Consider the following 17,025-nt stretch of genomic DNA (forward strand, 5'->3'; position numbering starts at 1 on the left):
TTTTATTGATTTTTACAGAGAGGAAGGGAGAAGGATAGAGCTAGAAACATCGATGAGAGAGAAACATCCATCAGCTGCCTCTTGCACACCTCCTACTAGGGATGTGCCCGCAACCAAGGTACATGCCCTTGATGGGAATCGAACCTGGGACCCTTCAGTCCGCAGGCCGAAGCTCTATTCACTGAGCCACACCGGTTAGGGCTAAACATATTTTTACCGATCTCAGAGAGGAAAGAAGAGGGAGAGACATAAAGATCAATGATGAGAGACTCATGGATCGGCTGCCTCTTGCATGCCCCCCACTGGGGAATCAAGCCCACAACGCAGGCAGAAGCCCTTGAACGGAATGGAACCTGGGACCCTTCAGTCCTCAGGCCACTGCTCTAACCACTGAGCCAAACCGGCCACGGTCCCTCCTGGCCTTTTAGAGTGGCAGAAGCCCAGAGAGGTCGAGACTTGCCCAAGCCACGAAGTTGAACCCAGGCAGACTGTCTTCGTAGTTAGCAATAGGGAGCGGGCTGCCCTGAGCCCCTGAGCACACGCTGGGGACCCAGGTCCCTCCTCTCCTGGGGACCAGTCACTCTCAGGAGCTCCCATCATCCAGGTGCCCTCAGACTTCCCAGCTAGGGGTGTAGGCAGGCACTCACCTCAAATCACCAAGTGAGAGCAGGTGTTCACGGGCATGCCTGGGCCCCCAGAATGCACACCCATGCCTGCCACTTTATTTTTTATTATTATTATTTTTTAATATATTTTATTGATTTTGTACAGAGAGGAAGGGAGAGAGATAGAGAGCTAGAAACATCGATGAGTGTCATCGATCAGCTGCCTCTTGCACACCCCCTACTGGGAATATGCCCGCAACCAAGGTACATGCCCTTGACCGGAATCGAACCCGGGACCTTTCAGTCCCCAAGCTGACGCTCTATCCATTGAGCCAAACCGGTCTCGCATGCCTGCCACTTTAACCCAACCCCTGGTCTTGAAGACCCAGTACCCCTCTGTGGACCCCCAAAAGCTCCCCAGCCCTCCCCGGGAGGCTCCCCAACACACGGACAGGACGCAGCTTTTAAATGAAAAGGAAACTTTAATTTCGGTGGGGAATGAGAAGGGTGAGTGGAAGGGGGGCATGACACTTTTTCTTTTTTGGGGGGTGACATGCGGCAGCTTCTGCATCGGGCGGTTCATGCACCCAGGGTGGGCGTGGGGAGGCCTGGGGGAGGGGCCTGCCGACCCCTCCCTCCCTGCCCTGGGGGCGGGCTTGAGAAGACCCGCCGTTAGCACCAGAGTTGGACGATTTGCAGACCTCCCCTCCCCACACTGACTGACTCCGGACACCCGCCCCCATCCCTGAGAGCGCCCCCTGGCCGCCACCCCCTCCCCCTCCCCCCGGACAGGCCAGGCTCGCCCCGCCCACGTCGGAGGGAGAGAAACTTATTGCTGTGTGTGCCGGGGAGGGGAGCCGCTGAGCCCGGGAGGACCCCGCCGTCCGTCCCTCTCCCCCGCCCCGCCCCCCGCCCCGTGCCCGTGCGTGCCGAGCGCAGGAGGGCGCCACATGCGAGTGGGGAGCGTCATGCAGCGCATGCGTGCAGTTGCGGGCGCCCTGGCGGCGGGGCGGGGCGTGGGAAAGGGGCGGGGCGGGGCGTGGGAAAGTGAGCGGGAGCGGAAGTCGTCCCTTTAGCTCGCTCCCCTCCCCCCCCCCCCCGAATCCCACGTTGTTTATTGACTTGGGGGGATGAGAATCACGTTTTGTGGAGGCTTATCATGATCGTGGTTACTTTTAAAAGCTGAACTAAAAAGCTGGGTACGGTGGCAGGTGGGGGGCGGGGGGAGACGGAGGGAAGAGGTCTGTACCCTTTGGAAAAGATCTCGCCCCCCTTTCCCCGTCTCCCGTGAGGGTCTGGGGAATGGGGACGGGGGGGGGGGGCTTTTTTTTTTTTTTAAGAAGTTAAACCCTTTGGCAATAGAATCAGTCCCCACCCCCATACCCTGGTGTCTGGGGCCCCTAGCCCTTTGCCCCGCCCCGCTCCCCGCAGAACCTGCCCCTCCCCTCGCCCCAGATTCGCCAGGGTTTAGGGTCCGAGGGGAAGGATGGGGGGGACTCGAAGTGCCCCTTGCATAGGAATCGTTGCATCAAGAATCGTGCTCAGTGACACCCCACCCCCCACCCCTCGGGTGGGGTTCCTGAGGCTGTGGGAGCACAGGGAGGAGGAAGGCTGCTAATTCTGTGGGCCCCCGGCTCCAAAAGCGGGGGGGGGGGGGGGGTTCCTCTAAGGATTCTGGGACCGGGGTGGTCTCCAGGCTTGGGGGAGGTAGCGCATCCTTGAGCCAGGATGGGATGTGAGGAGGGATTTTCCTACCCGCGGGCATGGGGGGCGGGGAACACGGGAACCGCGGGCTGGGGTCCCCGCCCAGGTGGGTGGGTGGTTGCCTAAGCCTCCATGTCCCAGTGTCCGTCCGTCCGTTCGGCCGTCTCTAGATGGAGATACGTGACCTCAATAACCGGCGCCTCACAACCTGGACTCACTGGCAGCCTCTGAGCAAAGCGCCCTAAAAGGCAGAACCCCAGCAAAGACACGAGCTCCCGGGTGCTCGTCCTCGCACTGCCTGGACCTCAGCAGGTCAGAGGCACGAACACACGCTCTGGGGAGCACTGGTGTCCGTGAAGAGGGTGTCATTTAAGGGAAGGCATGTTGGGGGGGGCGGGTTGGGCCTAAGAAATGGGGTGCCCTGGGAAGATCAGGTTCCCTGGAAGGGCAGGCAGATCTGAGCCCGCCTTGGAAATCCTAGGGGCCAGGGGAGCCTGAGGTGGGTGTCTGGTGGGGTTGAGGCCTGAGGATTCGGGGTGTCCAGGAAGTGTCTGAGACCGGGAAGGGTCTGGAGCATCCCAAAGGCAGAGAGAAGCTGCAGGCTGGGCGCCTCTTGGAGGGCGGAGGCACCGGGATGCACTCCAGGGAGTGGCTGGCCGTGGGGCTGGGTTGGGGGCGGCATCTGTGTGCAGGGACTAAGTTGGGGGGGGGGGGGTTTGGAGGATGCGGGGTGCCAGGGCCAGTGTCAGGAATTCTGGGTGCAGGGCTCATGTCCCGGGAACCTGGAGGGGCACTGGGGGATGTGTGTGTGCTGGGGCCAGACTTCTCAGGAGGTCCGAGTCCATGCAGCAAGCACAGAGGCGAGCAGATCCTGTGGGGGTGGGGCTGGGGGTGGGGGTGAACGGGTGCAATCCACCAGAGGGACCCTCCTCAAGGCTGAGGGAGCAGCTGGCCGCAGCGCCCTGCTTCTGCCATCTGAGCTCAGCTCGGGTGTTTGGCTGGATGGCTGTCCCTCCTCCCCCAGTGTGGTCGCTAATTTTTATTTGTAATCCATGCAGGATGGGCCGCCCTCCAGGAGGGGGGGAGGGGAGGGGGCAAGGAGACCCCCCTGCACCCCACCCAACCCCCTCGAGGCTCCACGCCCCCTCCCCAGAGTGCCCCTCCCCTCAACCGCGCGGCATGCAGCCCTGGGCTCATTGCTGAGGTGGAGCTGGGGTCGGGGTCTGGGTTGGAGCATGCACAGTGGCGGGGAGGTGCCCCTATGTAATTGGCATAATTTGGACGTATTTACACGAGCTGATGGGAGAGGGTGTCCTATGGCTCATGGAGACCTGAGAAGGCTTTATTTGGGGGGGGGGAGGGGAGAGCTGGAGGGCGTAGGGCTTGGCCCCTCCCCCTCCATCCTGCGGCCCGGGTGGGGGTGAGGGGCCCGGGGGTGTCTGCTGGCGTGATGGTCGTCTCCGTTGCATATTATTGACTTTTTGATTGTTTTATATATATAAAATAAAGCCTTTCCCCGAACCCCAGCTCCTTTGACCTTCCCTGTCACCCCCGAGTCCCCCCACAGGGGGGAGGGGAGCGCTAGAGGATGGAGGGCAAGGTTGGGGGAGCCCGGCGGGCGGCCCTGGGGGAGCCGGGGGGAGTGGCTAGGGGCGCGAGGCGCAGAGACACGCCGCTCAGGCCCGCGATGCTGCTCAGGCTGCGGGATTTCTCGTAACCTGGGGGGTGGGGGGTGAGGCGGAAACACGGGGAGGAAGCGTGGAGTCAGGGTGCAGGGGAGGGTCCCAGAGACAGAGAGACCCCAAGACGGAGAGAGCGAGGGAGGGAGGGAGGCAGGAGAGAGACAGCCAGAAAGGACGCCAGCCAGCCGGAGAGAGGCAGGGGCAGGGAAAGCCAGAGACAGAGAAGGCGAGAGGAGAGACACGCGGGAGAGACAGAGCCATCGGGCCCCGGACACGGCCAGACGGGGCGGGCGAGGCGGACACGGACAGGCGGGCCGAGGAGACGGGGAGAGAGAGAGAAGTGAACAAATCGCACAGTCAGTGGCGTCGAGGAGAAAGGGTCAGACACGGGGAGGGGGGAGAGACTCAGGGTTAGGAGGCAGGTGGCGCCCACGGAGCCCCCCCCACCCATCCCATCCCATCCCCACGCAGCCCGCCCCCCACAGGCCCCCTCATCTGAGCATAAGGGGGGGGCAGCAAGGCGGATGGTGGCAGCAGGGGCATGGGCGGGAGCTCAGGTGGAAGGCAGGGGTGCAGCCGGGAGGGCGAGGGCAGGCCTGCAGGGGGAGCTAACCTACTTGTGGAGGGAAGGGGCTGTGAGGGGCCGAGCAGACGGGGTCACGGCCGGCGGCGCCCCCATCCACAGCTGCAGAGCAGTCGGAGGGGCCAGGCTGGCTCACCTGAAGGCGGGCAGGGGCCAGGGAGTGCCCATGGGAACCTTCTGGCCGGAAGGGGATCTAAGATGGGGCCTAAGGTCACGGAGCATGGGGATGGGGGGTGTCTCTGGGAAGCCTGGGGCCTGTCTGAGACCACAGGAGGGAGAGCCTGAGGGGTCGGGAGCCCACTCCCTAGGGGACGCCCCTTCCCAGCCATTCCCGTTGCTAACCTGGGGGGAAGGGGCAGGGGGGGACCGAGGGTCTCTGGAGGCCTCAGGCGGTGACAAGAGCTGGGGACAGAAATGCACAGAGTCATGGCGGGGGAGGGCGCCACGGGAGCCCCCCAGCATGGCCTCGCGGTTGGGGGTCGGAGAAAAGCCGGATCTCTTCCTCCTCTCTAGTGTTTTCCGGGGAGGGGAGCAGTGAAATGGGGCGGCCGGAGACATCAAATATGGGAGGAGCGTCCGGGGTGGCTGGGGTTGGGGGGGATGGGAGGAGGGAGGAGAAGGCTGGGGAGGAGGGGGAGCACGTGTCCAGGGTTGGACTCAGGTGGCTGGTGAGGGGAGATGAGGGAGGGAGCGGTCCTGGGTGGGGGACACACACCAGGAGGAAGGGTCTTGGGAGGAGGGGAGGGAGCAGCAGAGGAGGGCGGGCCATGGGGGGCGGGTGGGGGGGGGAGGGGAAAGTGAGGGAGGGGGATCCAGGGTCCAGTCAGCCCCATCAGCTCCAGCCATTATTTGAGTTCAATGAATGGATTTTGGCATCAGAGGCAAGAGAAGCAGAGACCTCCCCCCCCCGCCCCGCTCCCCCGGCCCAGCCCAGCCCTCCCTCACCCCCCCCGTTCCCCTCCCCCCACTCCCCCGGCCCCCCTCCGTTCCAAGGGGCCCATCCAGACCTGAAGGAGGGGGACAGAGTGGGAAGGGGACTGGGTGCAAGCGGGGAGGGTGAGATGGGAGGGGGGAGGGGCTGGTGATGAGATGACAATGAAGAGGGCGTGAGGGGAGGGCAACAAGGAGGGGGAGGGAGGGAACAAGAGCCTGACAGCCCCCCCCCCCCCCCGTGGTTCTGTCTGAACCGGAAGCCTGGGCTGTCCTCCCCCTGCCGGTGGCCTGGGGCAGTCACGGCCCTCCCTGAACTTCTGAGACACAGGGGCTGGGACAAGGCCGCCCGGAGGCTCCCTGAGAGCCCCAAGCCGCACGCCCCATGCCAGCCTCTCCGGAGGCTGCGGCAGAGATGTGGGATGTACCCCTGTTTCTAAGGCAGCGTCCGCAGGTGTTTGTGGAAGGGAGAAAGCGATGGGTCACATTCCTCCTCCTCACTCTCCGGACCAGGGCAGCCCCCGTGGCCAGCGCCCTCCTGCTCTTTGGGCACAGGCTGTCCGCCCCGTCGCCCCCTCTCCCCCTCTCCCTGCGGCTGCTCAGCTCTGGCCTCACCCCCTCCTGGCAGTTCCTTCCGGCACCAAGCTCGCCCACCTGGGACCCCAGGGCCTTTGCACCTGCTGTTCCCTCTTCCCCTGCCGGCCTTTCCACCTTTAGGTTTCGTGTCACCTCCAAAAGCCCTTCCACAGCCCTAATCGTGGCCAGAGACTTTTTGTTTTGTTTTTTTATTTGTTTAATTTCTGCTGCCTCCCATCAGGGGGCATCAGACTTTTCCTTAAAGGGCCAGGGAGTGAACATGTTCGGCTCTGCACGGTCTCTGTCCTCACTATTCCTCTGGGAGCATAACAGGGATATGTTCCAATAAAGTTTTATTGACAAAACCGCTGGCTGACAGAGCTGGCCTGCGGGCTGCAGCATGCCCACCTAAGCTATAAACTCTGAGGGCAGACCCTGGCTCTGTGCAGGCCTAGGTGACGGTGGCCTCCTCGGGAGTCCGTAGTTAAATGAATGACTGGGTGGGGGGTGGAGCTGGGGGCTCGCAGGGCGGTGTGAGGGTTACAAAGGCATGTTAAATTCCTGGCGTGTGGGAAGTGCTTGGTTGTGTTTGCCGAATGACTCACTAACAACTCTCTCTTCACCGTGTCCCCCGACCTCCCAGGCCAGTCCCCAGCCCTTTTCCTCCTGTGCCTCTCTCCTTCCTTCCTTCCTTCCTTCCTTCCTTCCTTCCTTCCTTCCTTCTCTCTCTCCTTCCTTCCTTCCTTCCTTCTGTCTCTCCTTCCTTCCTTCCTTCCTTCCTTCCGCCTCTCTCTCCTTCCTTCTTTCCTATCTTTCCTATCCTCCCTCCTTTCCCCCCTCCCTCCCTCCCTCCCTCCCTCCCTTCCTTCCCTCACAGCCCTGACCCCATGGACCCTGTCCGGGTCTCCCAGGCCTGCCCTCCGGTCCATCCCAAGGACCCAGAGGGACCTGCTCTCCCCGGCCCCGGCCCCGGCCCCGGTCCCGGCCCCGGTCCCGGCCTCAGCCAGCCCTGCTTCCTGCCTCGTGGCTGCCGCCTCGGCCGGGCTCTGGCTTGGCTCTGCCTGGTCACTGCTGTCTAACGGGACCCCTTCCCCATCAGTGCCCGATTCCTCCCGAAGCCTTCGCTGGGGCTTGCTCCTACCCGGGGCCCTGCCGCCTCCACGTGCACACGTCACCGCAAACAGCGACCTTCCGACTGCGTCTGCCCCTCCCAGCTGCTCCGGGGAGGGGGCCCGTTTTGCTGGCTGACGTCCGGGGCGGGACTGTGGGTGCTAAGCTGCCAGTCCACAAGGCACTGACTGGGTGGCCCAGACTTTCTCACCCCATCTCGCATCCTGGGAGTGTACCCCGTTTTCTCGGTGGGATGTTGAACACCCAGACGGAGTGAGGATGGGTCAGGTGGGAGGGCCGGGGGGCAGGCACATGGTGGGAGGTGGGGTGAGTGAGGAGCCGGCGGGTCCGGGCGGGGGGGCAGTGTGGGGTCGGCGACGGGACCGAAGGTTAATCAGATGGAGCTCTTCATGGCGGGCGGGGGTCTTGGTCAGTGGGGGCTGCATGTTCTCGGGGGGGGGGGGGGTGTTAGTCGAGAGGAGGGGGGCCAGAGGTCAGGAGCTACTTACCCCGGGGGAGGGGGTTCGTCCGCTAGGGGGATATCCAGGCTGCAGCGTTGGCGTTGAGGTCGGGCAAGAAGCTGGGGGGGCCTGGCTTACGCCAGTCGGGGGGGGGCAGTGGGGGAGCACCGGTGGCTGGGGGTGGGGAAGAGGCCAGAGGGTCGGGGCGGGGGAAATGGAGATGCAATAAAGACAGGTGAAGGGTCAGTGGCGAGGACACTCGGGGAGGGGGTGGGGGGGGGTCTGGGAAGGAGGAGATTTGGGGCCAGGGAGCGGGAAAGGGAGTCCATCACCCCTCCCCCTCCCCCTCTCCCCCCTCCCCGAGGGGAGGCGAGAGAGGGAGGGTCCCGGCCAGCGGAGGGCGCCTCACCTTTCCGGATGGAGCCGTCAGGGGAGGGGGCGTAGTCCGTGAGCAGGAAGCAGGCCCGGTCCCGGCTGTAGCGGCCGCGGCTCCCGGGGGTGATGGGGCTCCTGTCCTCCGGGGACATGGCGGGCTGGTCGATGGCCGGGCAGTCCTCGTGGGCCAGCGCGGCCGCGGCCGGGTCTCCATTGGGGCGGGGATCTGTGTGCGGGCCGGACGGAGACAGAGGCAGGAGTGAGTGTGGGGACGCAGGGACAGGGTGCTGGCGGGCCGGGGTCAGGAGATGACAGGAGGGGCTCAGCTGGGAGCAGGGTGTGGGGGGCATGGCTGGTGGATTTGGGGAGCGGGTCACGGGGGAAGGAGGTTGAGTTTTGGGCAGTATTTTTTGGTAACCCTCACCTGAGGATACTTTTCCATTGATTTTTAGAGAGAGTGGAAGAGAAAGGGGGAGCGGGAGAGACAGAGAGAGAAACATCGACGTGAGAGAGACATACCAATCGCTTGCCTCCTGCACCCAGGGGATCAAGCTGCAACCCAGGTGCGTGCCCTGGACTGAGAACTGAACCCAAGAACAGGCTGGCACTCTAACCACTGGGCAACACCGGCCAAGGTGGAAGGGTGTTGCCTTTTGAGGACAACGGGGTAGGCAGAGGTGGTTAGGGGACAGGGTTGGATGAAGGTGATGAAGGAAGGTGTGGAGTGCTAGTCAGGCCAGGTGCCAGGGCTTGGAATGGCAGGCTGGGGCTGGGTGTTGGGCATTTGGAGGGATGGGTGGGGGAGGACATGGGCAAGAGGGGGCTGGGAAGCAAGCTGGATGCTGGAAAGGGGGCTGGGACAGAGTGTTGGGGGGTCATTGGGTCAAGTGAACTGTCAGGCAGGACTGGGTAGGGTGTTGGGTGGGTAGAGTGTTGGGTGGGCAGGGTGTTGAGTGGGTAAGGAGTTGGGTGGGTGGGGTGTTGGGTGGGTGGGTGGGGTGGTGGGTGGTGGGGTGTTGGTTGGATGGGATGTTGGGTGGGTGGGTGGGGTGGTGGGTGGCAGGGTGTTGGGTGGATAGTTGGGTGGGTGGTTAGTTGGGTGGGCGGGGTGGTGGGTGGGGGTAGATGGCTGGGGCGCTGGGAAGGACACAGTGGAAGGGTTAAGAGGGTGCCAGATGAGGGAGGGAGAGTGGGGGTCCCCAGGCTCTGACTTGGGCTATTTTTAATTGGTGCGAAACTGGGTCAGTGGCTGAGGGAGCAAGATGGGGGCCGGGCGGCCCAGCTCCCTTTCTTGACCTACTTAAGACATGGGGGTGGGGCCCACCGGCCTCTCCATCCTCCCAGGCTGACACCCCAGTCCCTGCCTCCGGGGCAGCTCCCCTGGGGGAGGCACAGGCACAGGCCACTCCGGTCTCCCTGTCTCCCCTCCTCGGGGCGGCATCTCGGACCCTCAGACCCTCTACAGAGCCTGGGCCCCGGGTCCCAGGTCACTGTCCTGTCACGTGGCCTCCCCACCCTCCGGCCGGTCTCCCCTAGACGCTCTCGGACCCTTCGATTTCAGTTTGAAGTCTTACCTCCTCTCTTGGCCTGACTGTTACTCAGCCTGAACTCTCTGCTGCCAACCCCTCACAGCTCTCTCTGTCTCTGCCCCCCGCCCCCGTTCCCAGAGACAATCTCGTAGTTCCAGACGCTGTGGCCGGTGGGCCATCCTCTCGGGCTGTCCCCCGGGGAGCTCAGATGCTGAAACCACCTCTTGGTCTCCTCTCCGGCCAGCCCAGGTTCACGTGTGCGACCCTCGCCCCTGGGTCCCTCTGAACGCTCCGGCTGCAAGTCTGTTTCTCCCCAAAACTGGCTTTCACGCAAAATCTCTCTCCGTCACTGCCTATGTCTGTGCCGCTTCTCCGACCTCGGCAACTGCTATTCCCTCTCCTCTCCCCTCTCTGTTGCTGACCATCCCGTCTCTGAACCTCGGCACCCCTCTCCTGCCCCCCCCTCCTCCCACGCATCTGGGCCGGCGCCCCCTCCTCACCTGCCCGGTTGATCTCAATCACTTCCTCCTGAGCCAGCGGGCAAGGCTCCCCGGGGGCCGGCAGAGGGGGCAGCCCCATGATCCCGAGCCCGCCCGCTCCCCCCCTGAGCAGCCCCGGGTGCGAGTGGGGCCCCGGAGGGTAGGCCCCGGCCATAGTCACCCCCATGGAGGGCGGGGTGATGGGGGGCGGGGGGCTGATGCCGCCGCTGCTGCCGTGGTGAGGGGGGGGCAGGGGCGGCAGGGGCGGCTCGGGTTTGCAGTAGTTGGGCGAGCCGGGCAGCGGGGGCCGGGGGATGTGTTTGTTCTTCTTCTTGGGCAGCTTCTGCTTGGCCATGGCCAGCGAGTAGTACATGCCGAAGTTGTTGACGATGACGGGCACGGGCATGGCGATGGTCAGCACCCCGGCCAGCGCGCACAGCGCCCCGACCAGCATCCCCGACCACGTCTTGGGGTACATGTCTCCGTAGCCCAGGGTCGTCATGGTGACCACGGCCCACCAGAAGCCGATGGGGATGTTCTTGAAGTAGGTGTGGTTGGAGCCCAGGATGTCGTCCGGGTCGGCGCCGATGCGCTCGGCGTAGTAGATCATGGTGGCGAAGATGAGCACGCCCAGCGCCAGGAAGATGATGAGCAGCAGGAACTCGTTGGTGCTGGCGCGCAGCGTGTGGCCCAGCACCCGCAGCCCCACGAAGTGGCGCGTGAGCTTGAAGATGCGCAGGATGCGCACGAAGCGCACCACGCGCAGGAAGCCCAGCACGTCCTTGGCGGCCTTGGAGCTCAGGCCCGACAGCCCCACCTCCAGGTAGAAGGGCAGGATGGCCACGCAGTCGATGATGTTGAGGCTGCTCTTGAGGAACTCCACCTTGTCCGGGCAGAAGGTGATGCGCATGAGGAACTCGAAGGTGAACCAGACCACGCACACGCCCTCCACGTAGGTCAGGAAGGGCTCCGTCTCCACCTCGAAGTTGGTGACGTTCTCTGGCGGGGCCCCGGGGATCGGGGAGGCCTGAGTCACCGTCTTGTTGATGATGTGGATGAAGCCCTCGTGGGTCTCCAGGCAGAAGGTGGTGATGGAAATGAGGATGAAGAAGAGGGAGGCGAAGGCCACGTACTGCGGGCAGGGCAGGTGGGAGAGAGAGAGAGAAGGCAAAGGGTGACCCGGGCATCTGGTCGCCTCGCCGCCATCTCCACAGGACCCTCCCGGGGGCTCCTTTCCCAGCCCAGATGCCCCCCTCTCCGCAGTGAAGCTGCAGAAGGGAAGGCAGAGGGCCAGGCCCCTGTCCCCCGGCTCGGGAGAGGAGCTGGCCCCGTAGCCGCAGCCCATGGGCAACTTCTGTCCTGAAAACAGCAATTGCTGGCCTCAGGCTCTGTGGCCTAGACCCGCGGTCGGCAAACTGCGGCTCGCGAGCCGCATGTGGCTCTTTGGCCCCTTGAGTGTGGCTCTTCCGCAAAATACCACGGCCTGGGCAAGTCTGTTTTGACAAAGTGGCATTGGAAGTTTAAAAAACGGGGCTCTCAAGAGAAATTTCAATCGTTGTACTGTTGGTATTTGGCTCTGTTGACTGATGAGTTTGCCGACCACTGGCCTAGACCACCCCCCCTCCCTACCCCCCCCCCACCCCCCCCCACCGCCCTCTGATTCCCCGTGTCAATCTCTGGGCTCAGGTGAGACAGAGATTGCTCACCCTCTGTATCTCAGAAGGTTTGAAGGGGGCTTGGAGCGGAGGGTTGGGGAAGGGGGGAAGGTGAAATCATGAGGTGCTAACAGTAAAATCTTGGGTTTGAATCCAGCCTTCCCTCTGCCTAGCTTGGGCAAAGCAATTAGGCTTCCCAAACCTCAAGTTTTTGCAGGATTATTACGAGGATGACATTAGATGAGTGGACAAAAAGCCTCGCCGCAGAAAAACAGTGCTTGGCCCAGTGTCTGGAACTCAGTGAGGTCTGAGCTCTGTGAGGCCATGGGGGCATCAGTTAGTGGGGGGCAAGGAGCCAGGGTGTAAGGACCCTGGTGCCAATGTCTGTGCCCCAGAAAAGTGAGAGGGCTGGGTGAGGCCCTTCCCCAAGAGGACAGGACAGGGGCGGAACCACAAAGTGGAGGGAGCTTTTAGGGCCCTGAAGGTGGGAGGAAGTGAAGTGTCAAATCTGCAAAAGGGGAGGGGGTACAGGCGCAGGTTAAGAGAGGTGGGGTAAGGCCCTCAAAGGGGAGGGAGGGTCGGGGCCTGGCCGTTGCGGAAAGGGCAGGACTAGGGCCAAAGAAAGGTGAGCGGCCTCTCAGAGGTGCAGAGAAGCGCGAGTGGAGGCGAGCCTCGCCATTTCAGTTGGGGGGAGGACTAGAACCCTGCCGAACAAGGTTGTGGGATTTGATGAAAGCCCTGAGTTAGGGAGAGGGCAGGTCAAGATCTGGGAGAAGGGGATGGAGGAGGCCCCTGGAGAGGAGAGTGGGCTATGAGGCTAGTCCTCGGAGAGGGAAGGGGATGAGTGTTGGGGCAAAGAGGAGGCTTTCATCACATGGAGAGACGAGGCGGAGGGGCAGAGAAAAGAGGGGGGCCAGGGTCAGGCTGCAGAGACCCTAAACCTTGGGCTGAGGGTCAGCGGGTGCCCTCTCCGCCCCGCCCCCTCTCCGTTTCTCCGCAGTGGTTTAAGAGGCCACGGGCCGCCGCAGAGCGCATGCCCGGAGCGGCTGCGGCACCGCAGTGGGGGCGGGCCGGCCGGGCCGGGCCGGGGGGCGGGCGCGGCGGCCAGCACCGCGGACAGCTCCCCCGCCGCAGTGCGCAGCCGCAGCAGCTGGGAGCCGCCTTAACCCCTTCGGCGCCGCGGCGGAGCGGGCGGTGCGCAGCCGCAGTGCCGCCGCTTCCCAGCGGGAGGCCGCGGGCCCGGAGCAAGTTTAACTCCTTCCCGCCCGGGACACAGACAGGAAGGGGGGCTCCCGCAGGGCACAGCGTGGGGACTGGTTTAACCCTTTGCCCCCAGACGGTTCAAAAGCAGCGTAGGACCTGAAGTCCCTGTAAGGGAAGGAGAGATTACGAAGAAGGGAGTGTGTGTGTGTGTGTGTGTGTGTGTGTGTGTTGGGGGAGGGGAATAGTAGACACCCTCCACTTTCCATTGGCCTCCGCTCCTACCTCTGCTAAGCTATCTACTTGGGAGGCTGGAAAGGGACCGGCATGCTGAGGGCGCTCAAAATATATTTGCGGAGTAAATGAGTGACCCCCCTCCCCCCAAAGCTGTCCCGGACATCCAGCCTCACCTCGGGACCCTCCAATGGGGTGGCAAGAGGGAAGGGCACCCCAGGCCAGGGGGGGAAAAGAGCCCTCGGAAGCTTGAGGGGGCATGTAGGGCCACGTCCCTTCTGTACCTCATCCTCCTCACCTATCCCCACCCAACCCCAAATCTCGCCAACTCAGCGCTTCCCGGGGACCAAACTTTATGCGGTGCCTCCGGGCCCCCCTCCCCCTCGTGCCCTCCCCCAGCGTGAATGCGGCACTGCGGCTCCGTGTCCTTCCCGGCTCAGGACGCGGCACGGAGGGGGGAGGGGGCGGAACCGGCTCCTCTGGGTGTCTGTGTCCCCAGGAGGCTACGAGGGGTCCCTGAAGTCGCCCCTCTTTCCCTGTAACCCGCCCCCCCCCCCAAGTTTTGAACTGCTCTCCTCTCTTCCAGCACCGGGAGGAAGTTAGGATGAGAAAGGCAGAACTGGGGGGAAGGGTAGCTATTGAGCCTAGGAAGTTAGGAATGTTTAAAGTTATAAAAGTTTTTGGGGGAAGTAAAGGGAGCTGCGGGGAGGGGGGGTGGAATTTGGAATTTGTTCACCTTGGGGATGGGGGAGAAGCTGAGGCGCTCAGTCCAGGGCTTTGACTGTGTGTGTGTGTGTGTGTGTGTGTGTGTGTGTGTGTGTGTGTTGGGGGGGGTCATCTTGGGAAAGGGGAAGCGAGCAGGGCTGGGGTCACAAGGATACCAAGGCAGGGAAGAAGTGGAAACTGTTTTGAGAAGAAAGTTGTGGGGCTGATCACTTGAGGGAGGTCCCAAGGATTAAGCTTAAAGTTCTGCAGCAGAAGAAAAAGTCATTCATCTACTAGGAAAGCGGCTGGGAGTTGGGGGGCAGGGGGTTGTCCCGGAGAGAGGGATGGGCTGTGCAGTAAGTGAGGGAAGGGAGAAGCTGGGGGTGAAGAGGAGGCATTCTGGAGAGCATATGGGAGGCTCTGAAGGGGACACGCATATGGGGGGGGGGGGGTGTCAGGAGAAACTGAGGAATGGGAAAGAGGCTCTGGGGAGGTCTCGAGCTTTATGGGAAAGTCCTTGGGATGCGAACTGGCGTGGAGGATGCAGGAAGGGACTTGAACAGAGGGGTCCCGAAGGCCCCAGGAGAAAAAATGTCCCAGGATTGACTGTTGCAGTGATGGGGAGGAGGAGGGGGAGGTGCCCTAGCCAGAGCAAGTGGTTTGGAGGTTCAGAGGGGTCCAGGGGCCCTGAAGCTGGGGTGGGGGAGTCTCCTGAGACAGGGGATTCAAAAATAGCCAGGAGGGGGTCAGGGAGAGGGGCAAAGGGAAAAGGCACGGGGAGCTGCTGGGAAGAGTCTGAGGAAGTGAGGGCTGGAGAGGAGGCTGGGGAGGGGGTGCAGGAGGCAGAGGAAGGGGGCAGTTTGCACAGAGCTTGGGACACTTTGAGGGGGAGCAAAGGATGTCTTCTGAGGGTCTGGAGAAGGTCCAAGAACCTGAGGGCTGGGGAAGGGTCTTCGAAGGGGCTGGGGGTGCCCAAGAGAAGTGAGAAGGGGCTTAGGGGGGTTCCGGTGACTGAGGGCCCGGAAAAGGTCTTCTGAAGGTCTAGGGGGTCCTTCAGAGGGTGAGGTTGTTCAGAGGGGCCCAGGAGGGAGTTCCTAAGGGTCGAGGCGGGGTGATGCAGAGAAGCGGGGTGAGGGTTGAAAGGGAATGGGGGATTCAGAAGTTTGGAGAAACGTCTGATGATCTGAGGATGCCCAGGAGCAGGGGGTGTGTGCTAAGGAGTGCCCATGGGAATCTGAGGCTGTATGGGGCGCTCCTGAGGGTCTGGAAGCGCGTGGGGAGGGGCGGGGAGCGGAGGGGAGAGGGGCGGGGGCTCCGACAGCGCGCTCACCCTGGCTGCCCGCGACGAGTAGGGGTCCTCGAAGAGCGCCCACACGCGAGGTTGCCAGCGGCGCCACCACGTGCCGCCCGCGCCGCCCGCGCCCCCTGGCGGTCCCCCGGCGCCGCCGCCCGCCTCCTGGAAGCAGAGGCGCTTGAGCTCGCCGCCCGCGCCGTCCAGGCCGCCGCCGCCCACGCCCGCCTCGTCGTCCAGGCCCCCGTCGTGGGCGCCCGCGGCGTTGGAGGCGTTGGCGCCGCCCGCGGAGTCGGGCGCCTCGAAGGAGTCGAGCGCCTCCTCGGCATCGCGGTGCTGCCGGTAGGTCATCCAGCAGCAGGCCTCCACGTCGGTCTCGTCGATGCCCCAGAAGCCGAGCTCCTCCTCGAACAGCGGCCCGCACACGTCGGACGGGCAGTGCAGCTTGCCGGTGCGGTAGTAGTTGAGCACGTAGGCGAAGACGCCCGGGTGCCGGTCGAAGAAGAACTCGTCGGTGCCGGGGTCGTAGTCGAAGCGCGCCGCCGCCTCGGGCTCCGTCAGGCAGGCCAGCCGCGTCCCCGGGAGGGTGCGCAGCGTCGAGCGGTACGTCTCATGGCGCACGCCGCCCACGTTGATCACGATCTTGTCGCTGTCGCCACCGCCGCCGCTGTGCCGCCCCATGGCCGCCGCCGGCAGCCCGGGGCATGGCTCGGCGCGCCGGTGCCCGGGCCCGCGGGATGCCGGGGCGCCCGCCGGGGACGCGGCGGGGCCGGGCTGCGCAGGCTGCGGCTGCTGCTGCTGCTGCAGCGGCGGCGGCGGCGGCGGGGAGTCGGGAGGCTGCGGCGGCGGTGCGGGCTGCTGCTTGCCGGCCCCCTGGCGCCCGCGGAAGGACGAGACGCAGACTGAGCTCAGCATTGGACGGGGGGCGGGGCCGGAGGGGCGGGGCAGAGGGCGGGGCCTATGGGGAACGGCAGACGTGATTGGGTGGGGAAACTATACACGGAGGGGCGGGGCCTAAAGAGGGAAGCAACGAACGTGATTGGCCGGAAGGATGGTGGGGCGGAGTTTGAAGCAGAGAGAAAAGGATTGGGACTCTAACCCGGCCAAGCTGAATGGGGCGGGGCAGCCAATGAGACACACCGATTGGCGGCGAGGTGTTAAAGAAGGCGGTCATGTAGGCTGGCTTGGCAGCGCAGAGAACGAAGGAGGCGGGATTAGATATAATTGAAAAAAAAAAAGGATGGGGCGGAGCAGAGAAAAGGGACCAAGTCCAAACTATTTAAAGAGGCAGGACTGGCCGGGACAGACTGAGCTAGGGGGCGGGGCCACAACCGGAGAGACCATTCTGATTGGACAGAGAAGGGGGCCCGAACCTAAAGAGGTGGATAAGCAGAATCTGGTGGAGGAGGAGGGGAGGACAGATGGAGACTGTGAGGTTGGGCTCCTAACTTTGCTGGGACTAGAAAGGGCGGATCTTAAAAAGAGGCGGGGTCGGAAAACATATAGTAGAAACTTCTTGATTGGTCTGGAGAGTGAGGAGACGGGACGAAAGGAAGGCGGGGAGCTGGAAATGGAGAGTGGAGGGTACAGTCTCGAGAAATGGCACTAGGCTGCTGGACTGACAGGGGACAGGACAGGGGTTCCAGGAACCGAGACCCAGTGAGCGAGCCCTGTAAACCTGAAAGCGGCTGGCTAGGAATTCCCGTCGGGGCAGGGTAAAGAAGGGGCGGGGCCGGGGCTGCAAACTTGGCCTAATTAGATGGGGCTGGACCGGGATAATTAGTGTCAGGATTGAAGAAGGTGGACGGGGTCTCAGAATGGTAGAAAGCCTCTTGAATGAGCTGAGGGAAGACGAGACTAAGGGAGGCGCGAGGCTTTGAGGGGCTAGAAAGCAACTAGACTAGTC

General features: G+C 63.5%; 1 protein-coding gene and 1 long non-coding RNA gene across 2 annotated transcripts; one reads left to right on the top strand and one right to left on the bottom strand.

Moving 5' to 3' along the window:
- The first annotated feature begins 957 nt into the window (after nucleotides 1-957).
- Nucleotides 958-13,985, top strand: LOC123652355. The gene is made up of 3 exons (XR_006741650.1): nucleotides 958-1,652; nucleotides 5,643-5,655; nucleotides 13,972-13,985. It is a non-coding gene; the product is annotated as an uncharacterized LOC123652355 (long non-coding RNA).
- KCNC3 (potassium voltage-gated channel subfamily C member 3) lies at nucleotides 3,622-16,128 on the bottom strand. The gene is given in 8 exon segments (XM_045581651.1): nucleotides 3,622-4,027; nucleotides 4,917-4,976; nucleotides 7,700-7,804; nucleotides 7,806-7,825; nucleotides 8,061-8,252; nucleotides 8,451-8,459; nucleotides 10,056-11,166; nucleotides 15,159-16,128. Coding segments are annotated over 8 exon segments (2,397 nt in total). The 5' UTR covers nucleotides 16,035-16,128; the 3' UTR covers nucleotides 3,622-4,003.
- Between the last annotated feature and the right edge of the window lie 897 nt (nucleotides 16,129-17,025).

This window comes from Pipistrellus kuhlii, unplaced genomic scaffold (genome assembly GCF_014108245.1).
Source record: "Pipistrellus kuhlii isolate mPipKuh1 unplaced genomic scaffold, mPipKuh1.p scaffold_m20_p_147, whole genome shotgun sequence".
Taxonomy (NCBI): Eukaryota; Metazoa; Chordata; class Mammalia; order Chiroptera; family Vespertilionidae; genus Pipistrellus; species Pipistrellus kuhlii.